General features: G+C 38.8%; 1 protein-coding gene across 1 annotated transcript in view; it reads right to left on the bottom strand.

Annotated features, from left to right (window-relative positions):
- Positions 1–1,510: 1,510 nt before the first annotated feature.
- LOC307107880 (NXPE family member 3-like) overlaps positions 1,511–23,394 on the bottom strand; it is a 33,083-nt gene continuing 11,199 nt past the window's right edge. Inside the window, exons 3-5 of the mRNA XM_079785426.1 lie at positions 14,727–14,806; positions 14,123–14,335; positions 1,511–2,307 (exon numbers count right to left, since the gene is read on the bottom strand). Coding sequence (XP_079641552.1) covers positions 1,775–2,307; positions 14,123–14,335; positions 14,727–14,806 — 826 coding nt within the window. The 3' untranslated portion in view covers positions 1,511–1,774. The remainder of the gene's footprint in view (positions 2,308–14,122; positions 14,336–14,726; positions 14,807–23,394) is intronic.

The following is a 23,394-nucleotide window of genomic DNA, read 5'->3' as shown; positions in this document are numbered from 1 at the left end:
GCTCACTTCTATTATAGCATCTAACATATGAACCTGTGATTACCAGGCACATAATCACATACTCTGATTAATCCAAGTTCTTTCAAGAAATGGAAGCCAATTCTGGCTGATTAAAGGGTAAGGGGCATTAATAAAAGGATCCTGAGAAGCCCACATATTGCTGGGAGACTGGAGAAGCAGGCCCGAATGCTAAGCTTCCAGGAACTGTACTTTATGCCATCAGCACCACTGATGTCCAGCTGAGTAGCAAGAGAAATCCCTCTATGGTTTACACTGTACCAAGGATGCCATTTCTATGCCAGGAGCCTGCTCTTGCAACCATCATTGAAAACTAGGTACCGTCCTAGCCGGTTTGGCTCAGTGGATAGAAGTGTCCCAGGTTGATTCCAGTCAAGGGCATATGCCCAGGTTTCAGGATTGATCCCCAGTATGGGGCATGCAGGAGGCAACCTTTCAATGATTCTCTCTTATCATTGATGTTTCCATCTCTCTTTCCCTCTCCCTTCCTCTCTGAAATTAATAAAAATATATTTTTTTAAAGAGAAAAAATAAAACTAGGTGCCTCTGTGACCACCCTCACCAGCAAAATGGATTCGGGTGGACCTCATTTTTCAAGTTACTCACATCTGAATTGAAGGATCTGATATTATGAAGTCAAGAGAAGAGATGGTTTCAGCAAGGAAGGAGTGGCCCATGATGAAGGAAAAAAAAAATCAAAAGGTAAGGATTGAAAATTGTTCATGGGATTTACCTCAAAGAGGCTCTTATTTACCTTGGTGAGAATAGTTTACCTTTGGTTGATTAAAGGAAAAGTGGATTGAGAAGTGAAAGGGTGTGAGGTCCTATTTTTGCATTCTCTTTAGCATGAGGGTAGAGTCCATTGAGACTCTAGTTTATCCAGGGCTCTCCTATTAGATTTGCCACTTTGTATAAACCCTTGACCTTGTCTTACCTCCTTTGCAAGGCTACAAAACAGGTGCTAAGGAATTAGACACAAACCCACACAAATGACAAACTTTCATAAAACTAAAAACATACAAATGAGTACCGTTAAACTAGGGACACGTCTGCAAGATTGGTGGATTGTATCAATGTTAATATCCTGGGCAAGATACCGTGCAGCACTATACACTGAGTGGCCAGATTATTATGATCTCTGAACGCATAATAATCTGGCCACTCAGTGTATATCCTATATAATAAAAGGCTAATATGCAAATTGTTCCCTCAACCAGGAGTTTGACCAGCAGGCAGGCTGGCCAACCGCCCATGTCCCCTCCCCCTGGCCAGGCTGGCCGGACCCCACCCATGGACGAATTCATGCACCGGGCCTACCACCATTGAAATATATATATACTGATTTCTGCACAAATCTCACCATATATATATATATACTGAGTGGGCAGATTATTATGCGTTCAGAGATAATAATAACCTGGCCACTCAGTGTATAGTTTTGTAAGATGTTACCATTGGGAGAAACTGAGTAAGTGCATGATAGATTTCTGTATTATTACTTACAATTGCGTAATCTGCAATTACACCAGTAAAAATTTCCCCCAAAGTGAACTTAAAAGAAGGTATGTAAAATATTTCATTTATGTAAAATCTTTCATTAATGTACACAAGGATTGTCTTTAGGGATAACAGTAAGTAAACATTGGGGTAGCCACTCTTCTCCGGATCACTGTTAGTTCGGACTCCCATTGTCGCTCTGGTCCTCTTCACAATTCCCATGGCTTTCATTCACAAAGCCCCAGAATCACCGAAGCGCTCAGGTGGGACAGATGAAGGAGAGGAGGAAGTGCACCTCGTTTTGGACAATGAGCCTCACTGGGTGGATGCTGTCAGGCAGGGCCAGGCTGGAGGTCATTTCCCAGGCATCCACAAAGGCCACACGGAGGTCAGCAAAGGCGGCTCGGAGGAGCCGGTTCACCTGGAGGGTGAACCAGTCACTGCCATACACGGACTTGTAGCCAGTGTTGGCCAGTTTGATGACCACAAGAGTGTGGGGCTCCCGGGCCAGCAGCGCAGCCACAGCTGCCCGGATCCCTGCCAGTCGTTGCACAAAGATGGATGGAGGGAAGGTGGTGAAGTGTGCGCCCAGCCCCAGCACCACCACAGTGTGGGGGCCCCCAGCCAGGCCCCCCAGCTCCTGGACCACAGAGTGCAGGGAGGCCACGGGTGTGCGGAGGGAGCGCAGGGGCCAGCCGTGGGCCCGCCAGTGCAGCACTATGTTCCGGGTGGTCTCTACGGCCATCAGGGGCCCTGTCTGATACGTGGCGTGTAGATCCAGCGGCTTCAGGGCTGTGAGAGGACAAGAGAGGACGTTTAAGGGTTAATATAGGATTGCTTACCATCCTCTTGTACAAATGAAAATATTAATCCCCATTTCCCAGGTCAGAAGCATTCTGTCTCTAAAACCTAATGCACCCCTGCCCCCAAGTTTCAAGTTGCCAAGGGTCTCATTACTGTCCATCCAAACACCTATGCAGTGTGCTTTTATTTCTCTAAGGTATTTGACTTCCCTCTACTGGGTGACCTCTTCCAAAAACCTTTGCTTGCCTTCCCTAACACTACATTACCCCATTTCCCCCACCCTTCTGGTCATTCTTTGCTCAACTATTTGCTTCATATTTTCCTTGCACTGTGTAAATGAGGCATTCCCTAAAATTCTGTCATCATCATCCACTTTTCTTTACTATCTACATCTTAGGGAATTCATTCATTTCTGCCTCTTCAGTTTTTGACTAAGAGCTAATGGCTTGCTGAGCTTCGATTCCATACTTTCAATTTCCCAATCAATATTTTCTCTCTAATGGTCCGCCATGGCCCTGAACTTTGTACATTGCCTTGGCAAATGAATCTGCCATTTCTGCACAAATCTCTCTCTCCACATCCTGAACCTCCCACTACTGGCTCACACCTGTTGGTGACTTCCTAATGTTTTATTGTTTTTTTCTTAGCTTTCCATGGGGAGGCCTTTAGTCATATCTGATACCTCTCTGTGTCTTCATCTGAAGCCAAATAACTCATCCAATCCTATTTATTATTCATTTTTAAGGTTTCCTATGTCTAACTCTTGCATCCAACTTTTAGCTCAGGCTCTTAATAACTCTTGGCTACATGAATCTTTACAAGTACAAATTGGCACTGTTCTGGGTACTTTTGTATACAATGTGAAAAACAGACCGATATCCTTGCCCTCATGGAGCTTACTGTCTCTTGGGGGACACACAGAGAGGATGGAGAGAGATATTGATTGATTTCCTGTGTTAGAAGGGAGGATGGAGATTTTGAGGAACTTAAAGGAGGATGGTGCTCCCGGAGCAGAATGTATGGCAGGAGGTGAGGTTAGAGATATAGGTGCAGTCTGGTCATCTAGTCCCTTACCATCATGTCAATGATTTTTATTTTTGTGCCAAGGAAAATTAGAGTCCATTGAAGGTGAGTAACAGGGTGCAACTTACATTTTAAAAAGCTCATGCTTGCTCTTTTGTGAAAACCTGGGATGGAGGCAGGGGTTCTAAGAGGTGAAGTGGGAGGCTCACTTTAAAGGACTTTATAACAGGCCATGATGGAGAGAAGTAAAGATAGAGGCAAGAGGGTGTTGTACATTAGCTCTCCAGAACTTATTCATCCTGAATAATGGAACCATACATATTTTTATGTAGACAGGATTAGAAAATGAATTGGATACTAATTTCTGGTTTTAGCAATTGGGAGATAATGATACTTACTATGCTTTGGGAAGTCTGAATTATATTTTAGTGATTGGGGAAGGAGGACAGTGATCCAAAAGTTAGTGCTACATTGAATTTTGGGATGCTTGAGAGCATCAACATGGAGATATCAAATTGGTATTTGGAGTTCAGAAGAGAGGTATAGACCAGAAAGGTAAGTTTGGAATTCATTGTAATTACATCTGGCATTGGAGCCATAGGAATGGGCAAACTCGTTTAAGAAGATTATGACAAGGGAGAAAAGAAGAGGGTCCAAGAATAACTTCAAAAATTTTTATTATTTAGATAATGGGTAGAGGAGGAGGAGATTGAGAAGGAAAGACCAGAAAAATAAGAGGAAACCAATTGTCATAAGAGGAAACCAATTACAAGCAGTGATAGGAAAACCAATATAATAAAATGCTTCTACTTGAATGGGTTATATTTCTCATCTATTCAATTAAGACAAAAATCCAAACCAAACAACATAGGCTGTTGAAGCTATGAGGCAATAGGTTAATTTGTTCATTCTTTTTTAAAGTATATATTTTATTAATTTTTTACAGAGAGGAAGGGAGAGGGAGAGAGAGTTAGAAACATAGATGAGAGAGAAACATCAATCAGCTGCCTCCTGCACACCTCCTACTGGGGATGTGCCCGCAACCAAGGTACATGCCCTTGACCAGAATCGAACCCAGGACCCTTGAGTCCACAGGCCGACGCTCTATCCACTGAGCCAAACCGGTTAGGGCTAATTTGTTCATTCTTGTTGGGCATATAAGATGGGGACTTTTGGCAATATCAAATAATTTACTTTGTATTTACTATTTGACACATACAACTACTTGGAGTCTAACCTATAGAACTACTTGAACAAATAACAAACACCATATGATGAGTTTATTCATAGTGGCATTGTTTATAATAGCAAAAATTTGAAAAGGACCAGGTGTCTAGAAATAAGGAACTTTCATACAGTGAGTCTTATTCAGCAATAAAACAGAATGTACTGATAAAGAGATATATCCCAAACATACTAAGTGGGGGAAAGGTGCAAAATATGCTATGCTATGTGTTACCTTTTGCTAATGCTGCATTATGATACCCATTATACCCTGATGAAAACAACTGAAAAAATAATGAAAAAAGTTTTAAAAATTATCATGAGAGAAGAAGGAAAGCATAGGAGATTAAAGAGATAGATTAGGACTGATTCTGGACTGTGGTTATTTGTGAGTAAAGATAGCAGAGATATGAAGCTCTGCTTTTGTCATTCTCAAGAGTTGGTGGTATGCTGTCTTTGGAGATTGTCATGTCATGAATTTATTATGTCTATGTGAATTCCCCTTACACAATTATTAAACTTTTATTTTCTCCTTCTTAGAAAGAAAGACTTGGTGTGAACATGGGTCAAAGTCCTTTGGCACTCAAGGAGGAAAACTTTAGTGAAATACTTTGTGCTTTTGGCTGAGGCTCTAAAAACTGACTTGGAGCCCTAGCTGGTTTGGCTCAGTGGATAGAGCATTGCCTGTGGACTGAAGGGTCCCAGGTTTGATTCTGGTCAAGGGCACATCGAGCTGGGTGGGTGCAGGAGGCAGCCGATCGATGATTTATTCTCATCATTGATGTTTCTATCACTTTTTCCCTCTCCCTTCCTCTCTGAAATCAATTTAAAAATTTTTTTAAAAAACTGACTTGGATCATTTACCGATCCATAGAAGTTCACTGAAAGGCAGATATGCATTTTTGGTGGCTTCATAGGCTGGAGCAATGGGGGTTGGAACTTAATATTCACCAAGGGTGAGAACCTAGTGTAACATTCCCTGTACCGGGCTAGAAACTGAACAACTTTACTCTGGATGTTGATGTGTATTGTATTCCAAGGATTATTTAGATGGCCCACAAAACTTCAAACCTTATTCCTGAACTGTAAGCACTCTTAGATATCTGCCAGAAAACTCTTTTTCAGATAACATTGTATTTACTTTATTAAATAAACATTGCCTTAGGTCTTATGTTATAAATAAAAGTACTTTGTCAAATAAAACCTCCAGAAAAAACATCAAATATCACAAAACATATGATGAGGCAAAACAAAACATACCAGGGAAAAGAGAAAACGGGGGGGGGGGGGGGGGGGGCTATGGGGCCTCCAGATACTGTAATTATCAGTTACAGATTGTAAAAAGCAATTATCCTTACTATGTTCAAGGAAATAAAAGTCTAATTTTTAAATCTCGGCAATAAATCAGAAACTAAAAGAGAGATATTGGAGATTTAAAAAAGTCATCTAAAAATTATGGAAGTAAAAAATACAGTAACTAAAATTTAGAATTAATGATTGGATTTAATAGCAGATTTGACACAACTGAAGAGAAAAGTAGTGAATTGATACACTGATTGGAAAGAAAAGCCCAGAATAAGTGAAGAGGGGAAATATGAAAAGCACAGGAGAGGTGATACTGAGAATAGAATGACAAAAATAAAACATAATTTAATTGGAATCCCAGAGAGAAGGGGGAAAAATAGGAAGAGGTAATATTTAGGAATGGCTGAGAATTTCCCAGAAATATCTAAAGATGAAATGAAGGGCATCAACCTATTGTTTCAAAGATCCCAACAAAGCCAAAGTAGAATTTGCTAAAAAAAAAAAAAAAAAAAAATCACACTTGATTGAAGATATAAGAAATTAAATGAAAAGTAAGAGAAGAGCCCTAGCCGGTTTGGCTCAGTGGATAGAGCATTAGCCTGCGGACTGAAGGGTCCCAGGTTTGATTCCGGCCCAGGGCACATGCCAGGTTTTCGGGCTCGATCACCAGTAGGGGGCGTGCAGGAGGCGGTCTATCAATGTTTCTTATCATTGATGTTTCTATCTCTCTCTCCCTCTCCCTTCCTCTCTGAAATCAATAAAGAAATTTAAAAAAAAGTAAGAGAAGACAAAATTACCCATGCCAGGAATGAAATAGAGGCTATCACTACAAATATCAAAAGTATAATAAGGAAATACAACAAACAACTTTACACACATAAATTTGACATCTTAGATGAAACTAACCAATTTATTGAAAATTACAAACTATTACAACTCACCTAATATGTAATAGATATTTTGGATAGCTCTATAACCATTAAGAGAAATATAAGCAACTTAACCAAATACAGTGTGTGCACCTTGTTTGAATTCTGATTCAAACCAAATCTAGTACACAATGATAAACAATGCAAATAGTAACCAAAGAAAGTTGATATAGACCTTAATGAAACATCATTTTAGAAATAAGAAAGGTTTCTTCATAATGACAAAAAGTTCAATTTGCCAGGAATTTGTAATGATTCTAAATAGCTATGCATCTAATAATATGGCATTAAATAAATATAGCAAATTTCAAAATAAACTACATGGGAAAACAAATTCACAATCATCCTGGACAAATATCTCTCAGTAATTGGTAAAATAAGTAGACAAAAGATTAATAATGATGTAAAGATTTGAATGACATGATTTTAAAACCAGTCCTGTTTAAACAGTAAAGCTATCAATTGCAGATTACATATGTGTAATATTTACAAAACTGATTGTATACTGAGCCACAAAGTGAGTCTCATCAAATCTCAAAATATTTAAAATTTAAAAAATATGTTCTCTGGTCACAATGCAATTATATTAGAATTAATAACTAAAATAGTATTAGTAGAAAGGATATATCATTTTTAAATATCTCAGCAGAAACCAAATTGAACTATAGATTCAATATAATCACAATGAAAACCCCAACAGAATTTTGTTTAATTCCACAAGTTATTAAAAGATCCATATGGGAGCATACAAGGGAAAAAAAAAGCCAAGACTCTTTAAAAAACAACAACAAAAATGTAGATTTTGTCCACCAGAAGTTCAAAATTATTACCACACTATAGTAACGAAGACTGGGTGGTATTGGTACTGGTAGAGACAAATTGATTCCTTAAACAGAATTGAGAGACCCCACAGGGACATATGGACACCCAATTTATGATGAAGATGCACTGCACAGCTATGGGGAAAGGATGAACTTCTCCATCAGTGGTGCCAAGTCAATCATGTATCCAAATACCCAAAACTTTAAAAAATAAAAAAGGTGTTCTCTCATCCCTAATCAGAGAAATTCAAATGAAAACTACATGAGCCACTACTACACATCCATAATTTTTTCCAAATGCTAAAAATTGATCGTATCAAATGCTGTCAAGTATGTGGAACAACAAGAACAACCTGTGAAAGAGTAAACCAGTAAAACCACTTTTTAAAAATTGGCAGAATCCAAAAAGTCTCAAACACACCTACTCTCTGATTAGCAAAACCACTGCCAGGTGGCATCCCACAGAAACATATGCTCATGTAGACTGTAGTTACTTGCACAAAAAATATTTATAGCAGCATTTTTCATGATAGTCCCATCAACAATAGAATGAAAAGTGTAGTGTATATGATGTAATCATACAATGAAATACCATATAACAGTGAAAATGAGTGAACTATAATTACATGGAAGTATATGGATGAATCTTAAATATATAACATTAAGCAAATGAAGCCAGTCATAACAGGATTTACAGCATACGTTTTCTTTTATATGAAGTTGAAAATCAGGCAAAATTCATATATATTGTTTAGAAGTGCCTAATAAGTTGACAAAACTATAAAAACCAAAGGCATAGCCTGGCCAGTGTGGGTCAGTGGTTGAGTGTTGACCTATGAACCAGGAGGTCACGGTTTGATTCTAGTCAGGGCACATGCCCAGGTTGCAGGCTCACTTCCTAGTAGGGAACATGTAGGGGGCAGCCAATCAATTATTTCTCTCATCACTGATGTTTCTATCTCTGTCTCCCTCTTCTTTCCTTTCTAAAATCAATAAAAATATATATTTTTAAAAATAATAAATTTGAAATATCAATATGAATTCATGATTTTTAGTGTAGCTATTGATCATCTATCAACCATATATCTACATCTTCTTCTGAATGTTAAATGGCCTAGAAACAATGTTACCCCAATAATAATGAATACTTACAGTGCCCAGGTGTTAATTTTTAATTTACCATGAATCCTTAAAGAACCAACAAATTCCAAGTCTGGGCAAAATAGTACAGAGAGAACTTGAAATACCTCATGCCAGAAATCAAGGAAACTTTCTAATGTTGGAGGTATATCAAAAAGGACATAGGAGCCACCTTGGTAGAGATTGTGAAAATTTGAATATTAGAGAAAATGATGAAAGAAAGTATTTAGAGAAAAGAATGATTTTATAGTAAAATATTAGCCAATTACAAACCAAATCTATAAAAATCCATGTATCTATAATGATACTTGAAAAATAGTCATTTGTCACCATTTTAAACCAGCTCTCTTCTTTGTAAATTGGTAATTAAAGATAGTTTAATGTTTTCTTGCCCTTTCGGGAGAAGCTATCTTTCAAACTAACCTATTAGTTCCAGTTAATGAGAGAAAGCATTTTTTAAAAAATAAAAGACCAGCCAATATGAATAGAAAGAACAATAAGAATTAGAAAACCACCCTTTGGTAACACTTATACAATGGTTGATAAAGGCAATAATTGTTTGTTGTGTTAAAATCATAATGAGAATGATTAATGGGAACTTCTGGAATTCATACACTGCCAAAATAACACCACTAGATTCCTTTCTGGTCCCAAGGGGAAAATATACTGCTCTGTGGAGGTATCAGCCTGAATCCCCTTATCCAGTAGTCATTCTTATCATCATTAATGATAAGCAATCAGATACTATGCATCCCTGATATGTGCAAACAGAATTTACATCATTTATGTACCTGCTTACGTTCAATCTATCCAGCCTTGAACTTTCAATTCTAGTTTATAGGAAATGCAAGAAATTGAGGACAAACTAAATGTCACCATAATGAAGCAATCAGAAATATTCAGAAGGTGGAACATTTGACAGGACAGCTGGCCCTGACTTTTCCGTAAAGGAAGGTGAAGAAAAGAAGGACTGGCCTAGATGTAAAGAAATTAAGGGACAAAACAACCACATCCCGGAATGGATCTTGGCTTTGAAAAAACAATTGTATAGAAATTGAAGGACAATGGAGGAAATTTGATTATGAACTGGATATTAGATTTTAGAAAGTGTTATTCATTTTTTAATTGTGATCATCTTATTTGGGTAATGTTTAAAAATATTCTGTTTTTAAAAAATACTGAAATATTTGACGGTAGAATGTCATGATGTCTGTAATTGACTCAAACACTTAAGAATATTAAAGTAAACAGTAGTATGTATATGCTGATGGGAATGTGATGGAAATAATGCTGGTGGGGAAGATGATGTAGGAGGGAGGGGGGAAATTGGTAGAGAGATGTCCTTGAATAGGCAAGATGTCCTTGAATAGATCTAGAACTGAAGTATAAGGATAGGAACATGGAGAATTCATTTTCAAAAACATGTAGGAAAACAGAGGACACTAGTACAGATGCTGGTAGGAGAGGAAATGTGGTGGGAGTCTGGATTTTCACTTCTGATTGCTTTGTTTTGTTCAAGAAAATATACAAGGTCAGCAGCTGAGTGTGAGGATGAAGACACTGAAATCGTCACTGAGGAGAGAGGTTCCGTGGTCCTCGGGCAGAGGCTCTCAGACGTCAGAGCCCAGCAGAATCACCTGGAGGCTTGTTGAAACAGACTGAGCTCCTCCTCAGAATTTCTGATTCAGGTCTGGGATGGGGCCAGAGACTGCATTTCTCACAAGCTCCCAGGTGCTGCCAATGCAGCCAGTCTGGGACCACATTTTGATTATTGTGCAGCATTAGACCCTCCTAGACGTTTGTGGTCATGCATTTACCAATGAGAACAGCATGAGGGGACAGTTTTTCTCCAGGTGTGTTCAGGGACACAGGTATAGTTGCAAAAGAGGCAGAGGGTTGTATCATCAAGAGCATCACATATCTGGCTCCTTCTTATCATTCTGGACTCAGTTCAAATGAAACTGCCTCAAAAGCATCTTCCCTGACCATTTAATCTTCACCATCTTAAACTCCTCTTCACCATCTTTAACCTTCACATTACTTTTTCTCACAGAGCCTTTTAATATCTGGAAATGTATGTATATTTACTGTGTCACAGTGTCTGAGTCTTTCCACCAGTTTATGCACAACGAAACAGGAATCTTGATATTTTTGTTCTTGTTTACTGTTATGTTCCTAGAACCTAGAAAAGTGCCTGGATATCATAAGTGCTCAATAAATATTTATTGATGAAAAACAAGGAAGGCAAGAAAGGAGAGAAAGAGACAAAAAAAAAAAAACCCACAAAAAACAAAGTACCACACAAGAAAAAAAATCATAATATTAGTTTGACTATGAAGAGAAAAATATTTACATAATTATAAAAACATAAACACAGCTCACTGATATGGCTAAAATAAATACATTGGAAAGATGGAAGGGGATGCTAGCAGTAAATACCACTTCCATGCCTGGACATAAAACACCCTATACGATCCTCCATTCTCACTTTCCCTCTCCCTTTCCCTCTTCCTCTCTTTTCTCTCTCTCCTCACCGCTGGCTTGGGTGCAGAAGATCCAGCAGTGCCTTCTGGGAGGCCCTAGGGACAGTGGAGACATAGGATGAAAAGAACCTGGGTTCCCGAGTCCCAGCTTTGCGGATAGCAGTGTGGGAGTCTGCCCTCAAACAATGGACTTTAGGTGAGTTCAAAATAAACTTGTATTGTGTCAAGCCACTGAAATTCTAGGGCTTTTTTTTATTATGGCAAAATAAGAGGAATATAAAAATGGATTCATTAGGAATTCCTAGTGTATCAGTTAGGGTTCAACCAGGAGAAAAAATCATACATTCATTTGAACAGGGAAAGTGAATATAAAGAATTATTAACAATAACAGGTGATGCCGAAACCGGTTTGGCTCAGTGGATAGAGCGTCGGCCTGTGGACTCAAGGGTCCCAGGTTCGATTCCGGTCAAGGGCATGTACCTTGGTTGCGGGCACATCCCCAGTAGGGGGTGTGCAAGAGGCAGCTGATCGATGTTTCTCTCTCATCGATGTTTCTAACTCTCTATCCCTCTCTCTTCCTCTCTGTAAAAAATCAATAAAATATATTTAAAAAAAACAATAACAGGTGAAAAAAAATGCTAAAGAATACTATAGTGATGAGGGAGAAGACATGAAGTCTGGAATAATTTTTTAGCTTACAAATTTGTTCTAATGTGGTATCTGTTCCGCTGTTTATTCCGTCTACTGAGGGTTTTTAAAGAACATTTCCATTTATAAAATATCTAATTGGGTCTTTGATATAAAGAATTCAAAGTAACGTATACATTGATTAAAATAAAATTGACTCCAAGAGGGATCTGAGTTTCCATTGCCACCTGGCAGCAACATTGCAGAAAAGGTGGAGTGAAGAAATGCTCGTTGGCACTGTACCCGCCTGTTCCTGGTGTGGAGCTGAAGTGATGCATTCACCCAGTGGCAACAAGGCCATGGAGTTGGTTCTCCATTTTCACTGGGGTGGTGGCAACAGAGCCCCAAAGAGAGCTGAACATACACCCCACCTGGGCCTGCCTGCTACACCCAAATAGTGTGAATGCTCATTAAAAAGAACATAGGTAAACTAAGACCCACAGTCTCACACCAGAATACCCAAACTGTCCAGGAAACAATAGAAAATCACATATCATCCCAAGAACCACGGCAATCACAAGTTGAATGAGAAAAGACAATCATGCCAACACCAAGATTACTCAGATGTTGGAATTATCTGATAAGGATTTTAAAAGCAGCCATTGTACAAAATGCTTTAATGGGCCATTATGAACACTAATACCTATTGGTAAAGCTAAAATGAAAAAGATTGACATTCCCAAGTGTGGGTGAGAATAGATAGGAACTAGAAGTCCTATCCAGTGATGGTGGGAATATAAAATGATGTAGTTAGCTTGGAGAACAGTTTGGCAGCTTCTTAAAAAGTTAATCATATGTATTCACCTACCATCTGATCTAGCCATTTCACATTAAGGTATTATTTACTCAAGAGAAATGAAAGTATATCCCCATATAAAGCCTTAGCTGGTTTGGCTCAGTGGAAAGAGCGATGGCCTGCGGACTGAAGGGTCCGGGGTTTGATTCCAATCAAGGGCACATGCCCGGGTTTCGGGCTCAATCCCCTGTAGGGGGCATGCAGGAGGCATCCAATCAATGATTCTCTCTCACCATTGGTATTTCTATCTCTCTCCCTCTCCCTCTTTGAAATAATAATAATAAAAAAGACTTGTGCTCAAATATTCATAGCCACTTTTACTTGTAATAGCTAAAAATTGGAAACAACCCAAACGTCCATTAACAGATGAATGGATAAACAAATAATGGTATATCCACATAATGGAATACTTCTCAGCAATAAATAAGGAACAAACTATTGCCACACTCAGAAATGTGGGTGAATCTCAAAATTAATTATGTTGTATGAAGGGAGCCACACACAAAAAAAAGGGTATACATTGTATGGCTCTACTTATATAAAGTTCTAGCAAATGCAAACTAAGCTGAAAAGACAGAAAGCAGATGTGTGGTTGCCTGGGGAGGAGGAAGGGTAAAAGGGAAGGATTAGCAAGGGCCCCCAGAAAAGTTTTCTGCCAGGTGAATATGCTAATTACCTTTTTTGTGGAGGTTGTTTTCCAGGTGTACATATCTGTTATAACTTACTAAATTGTACACTTTAAATATATTCTACTTATGATTTGTCAATTACAGCTCAATGTTTAAAATAAAGAACCTCAAATTAGTTCTAGTGACTGAGGACGACAATATGGCAAATTTCTAAACTTTCTAAAAATTTCTAAACTTCTAGGAAGACAAGAATGTATCTGAACTACCTGAGATCAGAGAGAATATGCTTAGGTGGGACTTTCCTCAAAAACATGGTAAGCAGGAGCCGCAACCAGTCTGTTGCTAACGTTACAATCGAGTTCACAGAGAACATGACCACTGAATAGTGGGCCCAGTCCAGCTGTCATTCAGGCTAGCTTTTCGCTTCTACTTTCCCACTCCTCAGATATCTTCGAGACTTGAAATAACTTCGTATGAGGTACTGGCTGCTTGGATATAATTTTATTTAAAATAACTGATATAGATGCTGTGTTTGTTTTTCTTTTCTAAATGGGAGGTTATTCACAAATCCTGTGACAATTTTCTGCTCTCCATTCATCTTGACTATTCAGAGAAATGGTGCACGTGGGAGATTTGGGACTGTGTTAATTTAACTTTGGAGAGGCTGAGGAAACAGCATACATTCCACAGAAGTCCCTTGGGTTTTAGGTACTAGGAGAACCACAGCTTTACCAGGAGTCCTACCCTCCCCACAGGGCCACTCACAGGGCACGGTGTCACGCAGGTACTCCCACCACTGCCGAAGCGTGGAGTCCCCTATCATGTGGACGACGTGACCAGTCAGGCAGCCCAGGATGCTGTTAACAGTGGGAAAGGAGCGGCTGGAGCAGGACAGCGAGTGCCACACGTGCCCGTGGTAGAAGCCGGAGGGCTTTGCGGGAGGGAGCCCAGGACTGCATGGGGGTCGGGAGGACAGGGCTATAGAAAAGGAAAAACCAGAACACAACTGACATTTACATTTTATAAAATTCTGGGCTGTCTCCTATGTGCTTTACATATATTATTTCATTTACTTTTTTGCAAAAGTCCATGAAGTACTATTCTTATTTCCATTCACAAGTCGGGACACGAAGGCCCTGAATTGTTAAGCAATTTGCCCATGGTCAAGAATAGTGACTGGCAGAGATAGCATTTTACCCAAGACGTCTGACTTTACGGCACAGATTACTAACCATTATGCATAATGCCCTGGCAGGAGGACTGGGACTCAACTCCCAGTCAAGGAAAAAAAAACACCACAACAACCCTAAGTCTATTCCCCACCCCACACCCGCGCGGTCCCCAGCAAATGCCAGCCCCACTCACTCACCCAGGCTGCTGTTTCCCGGGTCTGCCCTCCTGACTTGGATGGGAGCAATGCCCTGAGGGAGCACCTGGTCTGTCACTTTCCTGGAGAAACACCGAGAGTGAGCATTGAGGGGGCTGAGCAGGCGGAAGCTGGAATCCAGGATAGGAATATGGTGGTTGACTTATAATTTCTACTCTGCCCAAGTCCTCAAGGAGTTGGAGGTAGTTCCAATACAATGAGCACTTTTATAGTGAAGCAATTACAATCAAGAATCAGAAAAAAAGTGATGGAGGAAAGAGAAAATCTTATCAGGAACCTGGACTTTCTGCAATCAACCTCCCCAGCAGCTCTCTGGTTACTAACAGGCCAGGTAATAAAAGAACATCCACGCTGGATCATGTAGTTCTTCTCTGATAAATAAGGGTGCACAAGCATGCCAGGAGAAAGAAACGCTCTCTTCCTAGCACTACATTCTGGAAGGAACATGAGCAGAATAATTTTTGTTACAGAAAACTCAGACAGTGGAGATCATAATCCCTCACTGCTTAAGTGCGGGCTGTACCCAGAGTTGCCCAAAGGGCACAGTGTGGAAGGAGGGGGTGTGGGAGAGGAGTTTTGTAGTGAGAAACACTGCCCCAGGCAGGTTAATATCAACACTCCTAAATCACGTTGGTAGCATGTGCACTTGATATAATGTGATGAAAATGTAACCTGATCTCTGTGACCTTCTTCCTCAAACCCATAACCCACCTCTCATCATAAGAAAAACATCAGACAAATTTCAATAGAAAGGAATACTACAATTAACCAATACTCCTCAAAACTGTCAAAGTCATCAAAAATAAGGAAAGTATAAGAATCTGTCACAACCAAGAGCCTTGACGACTAAATGTAATGCAGTATTCTGGATGGGATTCTGGAACAGAAAAAGGACATTCGATTAAAATAGCAATGTTTGCCCTGGCCAGTTTGGCTCAGTAGATAGAGGGTCGGCCTGGTTCAATTCCAGTCAAGGGCGCACATGCCTGGGTCGCAGGCTCGATCCCCACTAGGGGGTGTGCAGGAGGTGGCCGGTTCCATGATTCTCTCTCATTGATGATGTTTCTATCTCTCCTCCTCTCTGAAGTCAATAAAAATATATTTTTAAAAAAACAAAATAACAATGTTTAACCTTCTTTCATCTCATGACACAAATTAATTACTAAAATTCTGTGACACACCAAAAAAAAAAAAAAGCTATATTTTTTGCTGATCTTACAAAAAAATAGGTATAATTTTGATTCATTCACACCGGACAGCTATTGTTATGTTGGTTGTTATTTTTTGTTTGTTTGTTTGACAGTCTAAGGGAAAAAAGGTCAGTGCCCCTGACTAAATAGTCAGGTATTGTATGTTTTAAAAATTCTTGCAGCTCACCATTGAAAATCACTGGGTTAAAACTAAAGAAACCTAAATAGACTATAGACTTAATAATAATGTATCAATATTGGTTCATGAATTGCAACAAACATACCACACTAAAATAAGACATAAATAATAGGAGAAATTATGGGGGAAAGCAGATAGGGGGATCTCTGTACTATCTGCTCTAATTCTTTGTAAATCTAAAACAGTTATAATTCATAAAGTCTAATAGTAAAAAAGTTCCACACAGATGTTTGTCAAAGAGAAACAAAAATATTTGTCTACAAAAGTCTTACGCCCCAATATTAATAGCAGTTTGATTCATAATAGCTAAAACTGGAAACAACCCAAATGTTTAAGAGGTAAATGGATAAATAAGCTGTAGTATATCTGTACAGTGGAACACCATCTACACTAATAAAAGAGAAAAATGCTAATTGACCATACCTTCGCTACGCCCACAGCCAATCAGACGAGTATGCAAATTAACCCAACAAAGATGGTGGTTAATTTGCTTATCCTGAGGGAGGGAGGAGTGAAGACTGAAGACAGCATAGAAGGAAGAGGGAGGGAAAGCAGAAAGCAAGGTGGCTGCCAGAGGGAAAGCGCGGGCGGGGCAGGTGGTGGCGGCGCGGTGCGTGGCCACAGAGGCTGCTTGCAGGAATCTTCCTGCAATGGGCCCCTAGTTCATCAATAAAAAGGAAAAAATTACTGATATGCAATAACATGGATGAATCACAAAAACATGTTACTGAGTGAAAGAAGCCAGATACAAGAGTACAAACTGTATGATTCCATTTTTATGCAATTCTAGAAAAGACAAAACTAATACCTACTTTCAGAAAGCAAATCAGTGTTTGCCCAGGGCTGGAGGTAGATGAGGAAAATTGACTGTAAAGGGACACAGGGAATCTTTAGAGGTGGTGGAAATGTTCTATTTCTTGATTGTGGTGACAGTTAATGGGTATACACATTTATTAAAACTCATTGACCTGGCCCTAGCCGTTTTGGTTCAGTGGATAGAGCGTAGGTTGCAGGTTCCTCCCTGGCCCGGGGCCCTGGTCGGAGCTTATGCAGGAAGTAACCAATGGATGTGTTTCTCTCACATCAATATTTCTCTCTGTCTTTCCCTCTCTCTTCCACTCTCTCTAAAAATCAATGGAAAAATATCCTTGGTTGAGGATTAAAAACAAAACTAAACAAAAAATCTCATTAACCTGCACATTTCAAACAAGACTATTTCATTGTATATAAATTATACTGCAATAAAGCAGATTAAATTTTTTTAAAAATTTCATCAAAACAAAAACTCGGACAATAGGAATATGAGTTGCTGAGGAGGCAATAATGAAATAAGTAGCTATTAAATAAGAATAAATATTTGAATGTATGAACTGCTGTCTTTAGAACTGATGGACGACAGTTCCAGTGAGGCTGGAAATACTGTTGGGCAATCTTTTTGAGTGTTTCCAACATTCTCCCATTGTAGGACATTTGAGATTGGGAGAGACATCTTTCTTACCTCTTCTTTCTTCCTTCACTTCCCAGGCCCAGGAGAGAGGGGTGGGGCAGCACCTCCTAATCAACAGGAGCTTTCTTAACATTCACTTCTTTATCAGAAAATATGTCAACCTCTGCACCCATCCTCACTTCCTGCTCTCTCTACTCAGGATGTGTATACCCAATTACTATATCCTAATGCTACCTCCTTCTGTATCTTTTAGATTGTGCTACCTTTTTTCTCTCTCAGAATATAAACATAATCACATCTGCTCCATTGAATAAACTGCCTCTTCCATTACCTCTTCCTATAGCTACAACTCTGTCAGGTTCCTTTCCTTCATAGGACAACTACTTAAATGACTCATCTGCCTTTGTTATCTGCCTTATTTTCCTACCTCCTATGCACATTTTAAAATCTACTTTTTTTGTGTACCAACATCCAGCTCTACAGGATCTTAACGTTTTGCCAGGTTTGAATTAGATCTTTCTTTAGAATAGATCAACAGATAAAATTAAAAATAGTGTTAAAACTAAATGTTGGGGAGGGTGCAGAGAAACTGGACCTCTCAGACATTGCTGATGGGAATGTAAATGGTAAGGCCACTCTGGAAAATAGTTTGGTAGTTTCTTATAAAACTAAATGTCCACTAATTGCACAACCCAGCCATCACATACAGGCAGCTACTCCAGAGAAATGCATAAAAACCTATGTATGAGTATTCATGGAAACTTTACTCATAATAGTAAAAAACTGGAAATAACCCAAATGTCCTACAATGGGAGAATGGTTAAATAAACTTATACAACGGAATACGAGGCAGCAAGGAAAATGAATGAGTTATTGATACATACAACAACTATTTTCTATGTTGCAGATATAATCTTCCAGTCTATATCTTGACTTAAACTATGTTTATGGGACTTTTTGTAATGGAGAAATTTTTTATTTCTAATCACCTAATTTATAAATATTTTCTTTTGTGATTTGTGCCTTTTATTATATCTTAAATAATATTTTCCTGACCCAAAATAAAAACAATATTTTCTTTTTGAAGTTTTCCTTTTTTTTTTCCACATTTAGGTCTTTAATTTTCCTAACATTGATTTTTATGCATATACTCTAGAGTTCAGATAGAATTATATTCTTTTCTGTTTATTTACTATTCAACATATTCTCCATTGGTTTGAATACCTATTATGTTTAGGTAAAGTTAGTTATCTTCATGGATTTAGTCTATTTTATGATTTATTTAACTGTGCCTAAAAAAATGCCACATTTCATGTCAAGAGACCTACCTAAAATTATTTCACACAAAATATTGAAATATAAAGAGAAGAAAAAATATATACCATGAAAACACTTAATAAATGAGAATTGTTATAATATTCATAGTGTCAAAATTAGAACTTAAGACAAAAGGCAAGAAAGTAACATGAATAATTTACCATTAACATAAGACAATCACAAAGCTGATTATACTTAGCAACATAACCTTTAAAAGTATAAATTGAAAACAGCCTGAATCACAAAGAGAAATAGTCAAATCTACAAACACAGTATGATGCATTTATGTCTAAGCTAATAGATTGAGCAGACAGAAAAATTAGTGAAGATATACAAGTTTTGAATAAAAATGTTAACAATCTAAATCAAATAGGTTCAGAATTCCATTCTGAAGAAATAGAGAATACAAGTTATTCTATTTATTTTTAAAAATATATTAGTATTGATTTCAGAGAGGAAGGAAAAAGGAGAGAGAGATAGTAACATCAATGATGAGAGAGAATCATTGATTGGCCACCTCCTGCCTCCCACAACCTAGGCATGTGCCCTGACCAGGAATTGAACTGCAACCTCCTGGTTCATAAGTCGATGCTCAATCAATGAGCCACACTGGCTGGGCGAGAATACAAACTATTTTTTAAGAAAATATAGACTACAAACAAAACTTAGTAATTTACTGGGTCACAAATAAAATTTCAAAGAATTAATATCAGAAACCATATTTCTAGAGGGAGACACCAAGATGGCGGCATAGGTAAACACCTGAATTTGCTGCCTCACACAACAACTTCAAAACTACAACTAAAAGACAAAACGGACATCATCCAGAACCACAGGAAGGCTGGCTAAGTGGAAATTCTACAACTAGAAGGGAAGAGAAAAGCACACTGAGGCTCAGAGGAGCTGTGGAAGTAAATTGCAGAGGTACAGAGGCACGCGCGAGGAGAGGGCTGGCAACTGAGTATGTGGCTAGCTTTTTCAATCTGCAGGGAGACACAAGCTCCTGACTGCTCTGAACTCCAGTTCTGGGTGAGACTCTGGGGACCCAGACTCATACGGGGAGAAACTGGACTGTCTGGCAGGGGGTGAAACTCGAGGGCAGCTTTCTCTCAGAGGTGCTTGCAGCGATTACCAAGGGACACTAAGACTCGGGGGCCTCTTAGGGCAGGGCTGACAGGAAGCCATTGCTGTTTGCTCCGCCCTGAGACTCTGCCCCATCCAAGCTGTGTGCAGAGGCTTTTGCATATGAATGGCCTGGTCCTTTGAAATCTAAACTTACCTAACAAACTGTAGCTGAGTCAGAGAGACCCAGAACATTCAAAAGAAGGCCCAAGGCACCACAGCAGCTTGCATTGCTTCACAGCTGGGCCTCATCTGGGCACCTCTAAAACCCAAACAAAGAAGAGGAATCTGCAGATTTCTCCTTAGCTCCTGCTGAGTGGCCTCAGGCAGAGGCTAAATTAGCACCTCCTTGGAGATCCAAGAGCCAGTGTACCCAGGGGTCAGAGTGGGACCATCCAGATTAGAACTCCTCAGATCCATAAGAGACACACTCAGGGGGCAGACTCAGTGAGCACCAAAGCCCCACTGAAGCAAGTCTTGCCTCATAAGGGTGTCTCCAGCACAGAAGTTCTCCCATCGTAGACACAGCTGATCCTCACAGCCAATTGGCCTGGATGTCAATTTCTCCCAGTGATACCAACAATAAGCAAGGCTTAACTACAACAAGACTGTGCACACAGCCCACAAAGGGGTGCACCAAGAGTGTCCACCTCAGGTAACTGGGGAGGCTGAGCCACGGGGCCCTATAGGACACCTAGCACACAAAGCCACTCTTATCAACTCAGGGAAGCAGCCAAAAGGCGGAGACAAAGAAATAGGTCACAAATGAAAGAAATGGAGGGAAGCAAACAACTGGATATAGAGTTCAAAACCATGGTTATAAGGTTACTCAAGAATTTTCTAGAAAAGGCCGATAAATTTAGCGAGACCCTCAAGGATATGAAAAAGGACCAACTAGAAATTAAGCATACACTGACTGAAATAAAAAATAATATACAGAGATCCAACAGCAGACTAGAGGATCCCAAGAATCAAGTCAAAGATTTGAAATACAAAGAAGCAAAAAACACCCAACTGGAAAAGCAAAAAAAAGAATCCAAAAATATGAAGATAGTGTAAGGAGCCTCTGAGACAACTTCAAATGTACCAACATCAGAATTATGGGGGTGCCAGAAGAAGAGAGAGAGCAAGATACTGAAAACCTATTTGAAGAAATAATGATCAAAAACTTCCCCCACCTAGTGAAAGAAATAGGCTTACAAGTCCAGGAAGCACAGAGAACCCTAAACAAAAGGAATCCAAAGAGGACCACACCAAGACACATCATAATTAACCTTTTGCACTCGGATGTCGAGTGCAAGTTACTCTTTGAATATATCAATAATTTGAAATATAAAAAAATCCAAATAAATAAGTTTGTATGAAAAGAAACTCCAGTTTTTTATTCTACTGCCGCGCTTTGTAAAATCTGGGGTATTTAAAAAAATTAAATCCCGAGTAGAATAAAGGAATCGAGAAAAAAGCAAGCGAGTGCAAAGGGTTAAAATGCCAAGAGCAATGATCTCGCTCATCTAGGGGAAATGATGAACAACATAGACTGATGAACAAGAACAGAACCAGAAACAAGGAGGCATCAATCGGACTATCGGGCCTCAGAGGGAGGATAGGGGAGGGTGGGGGGAGGGGGGAGAGATCAACCAAAGGATTTGTGTGCATGCATATGAGCCTTACCAATGGTTGAGTTCAACAGGGGGTTGGGGCATCCGTGGGGAGGGGTGCGGGATGGGAGTGGGGAGATGAGGACAAATATGTGACACCTTAATCAATAAAGAAATTTAAAAAAAAATAAAAATAAATAAAAAAAATAATAAAATGCCAAGAGCAAAAGACAAAGAGAGAATATTAAAAGCTGCAAGAGAAAAACAGTTAGTTACCTACAAGGGAGCACCCATATGATTGTCAGCTGATTTCTCAACAGAAACTATGCAGGCCAGACAGGAGTGGCAAGAAATATTCAAAGTGATGAATAGCAAGAAACTACAACCAAGATTACCCAGCAAAACTATCATTTAGAATTGAAGGTCAGATAAAGAGCTTCACAGATAAGAAAAAGCTAAAGGAGTTCATCACCACCAAATCAGTATTATATGAAATGCTGAAGGGTATTCTTTAAGAAGAGGAAGAAGAAGAAAAAGGTAAAGATAAAAATTATGAACAACAAATACATATCTATCAACAAGTGAATCTAAAAATCAAATGAATAAAAAACCTGATGAACAGAATAAACTGGTGAATATAATAGAATCAGGGGCATAGAAAGGGAGTGCACTGACAATTCTTGGGGGGAAGGGGATGTGAAGGGTGCGGGAAGAGACTGGACAAAAATCGTACACCTATGGATGAGTACAGTGAGGAGGGGTAAGAGCAGAGGGAGGGGTGGGAACCGGGAGGAGGGCAGCTATGGGGGGCGGGAAAAGAGGAACAATTGTAATAATCTGAACAATAAATATTTATTTTTAAAAAATAAAATAAAAAAGAAACCATATTTCTAGTCATAATGCAAATAAATTAAGAAAAAAATATGAAGACAGCCACCTCCCTACCTTATATTCAGAAACTAAACATAATTCCTAAATAATTCGTGAATTAAAAAAAAATTACTGTGTCAATTACAAAACATGTGAAAATAAGTAAAAATGAAGTTTCCATATACAAAAATTTGAAGAATATAGGCTAAAGCTGTACTCTGAAATTTATAGCCTTATCTATTTTCATCTCATATAAGGAAGATTGATAAATTGGTGAATTGTTCTGAATTATGAAATTAGAAAAAAAGAAATAAGGGGCTATAATGAGGTATTCCACATATGCTTACAGAAGAGGCTGTTCCCATTAGGCGCTCTCACAATTACTCCTTCACCAGATTCCATCCCACTCTGCTAGAGGCTGCTGCATGCTCTGGCAGGCCTGCCCCAGTTTTCTGCTTAACACAGGGCTGCTTGCCTAAAAATCTACCATTTCAATAGGCATACTGTCTCTGTTGGTTATTACCACTGACAGGAATATCTTTTCATATTAATAAATATAATTGTATAAAATAAAAAAAGAAATAAATCCTGAAATAAATAAAGAGAACAAATATCAAAGATACTAGCAGGAACAAATAAAATAGAATGGAGATTCATTTTTCTGATAATATGGCAGAACCAAGTATTCACACCAACGCTTACACTGAGAACCACTAAAAATTCTGAACAAAAAAAACATCTTTAATATTTTTGAAAAATGGATTTTTAAATAATTGAAGATCTAACTAAACAAAGAATTTTTATGTATTTATTTATTTTTAGATGAAAATCTAAGTGCAGGCAGGAATTTAAATAAATAAATGATGCACTCAAGACACTTTTGCCCTGAGGTCATTTGCTCTTCCTT

Source organism: Cnephaeus nilssonii (assembly GCF_951640355.1).
Source record: "Cnephaeus nilssonii genome assembly, chromosome: 2".
In the NCBI taxonomy this organism is placed as follows: Eukaryota; Metazoa; Chordata; class Mammalia; order Chiroptera; family Vespertilionidae; genus Cnephaeus; species Cnephaeus nilssonii.
The sequence above is the reverse complement of the archived record's forward strand: the minus strand, read 5'-3'. Positions and strand labels throughout refer to the sequence as shown.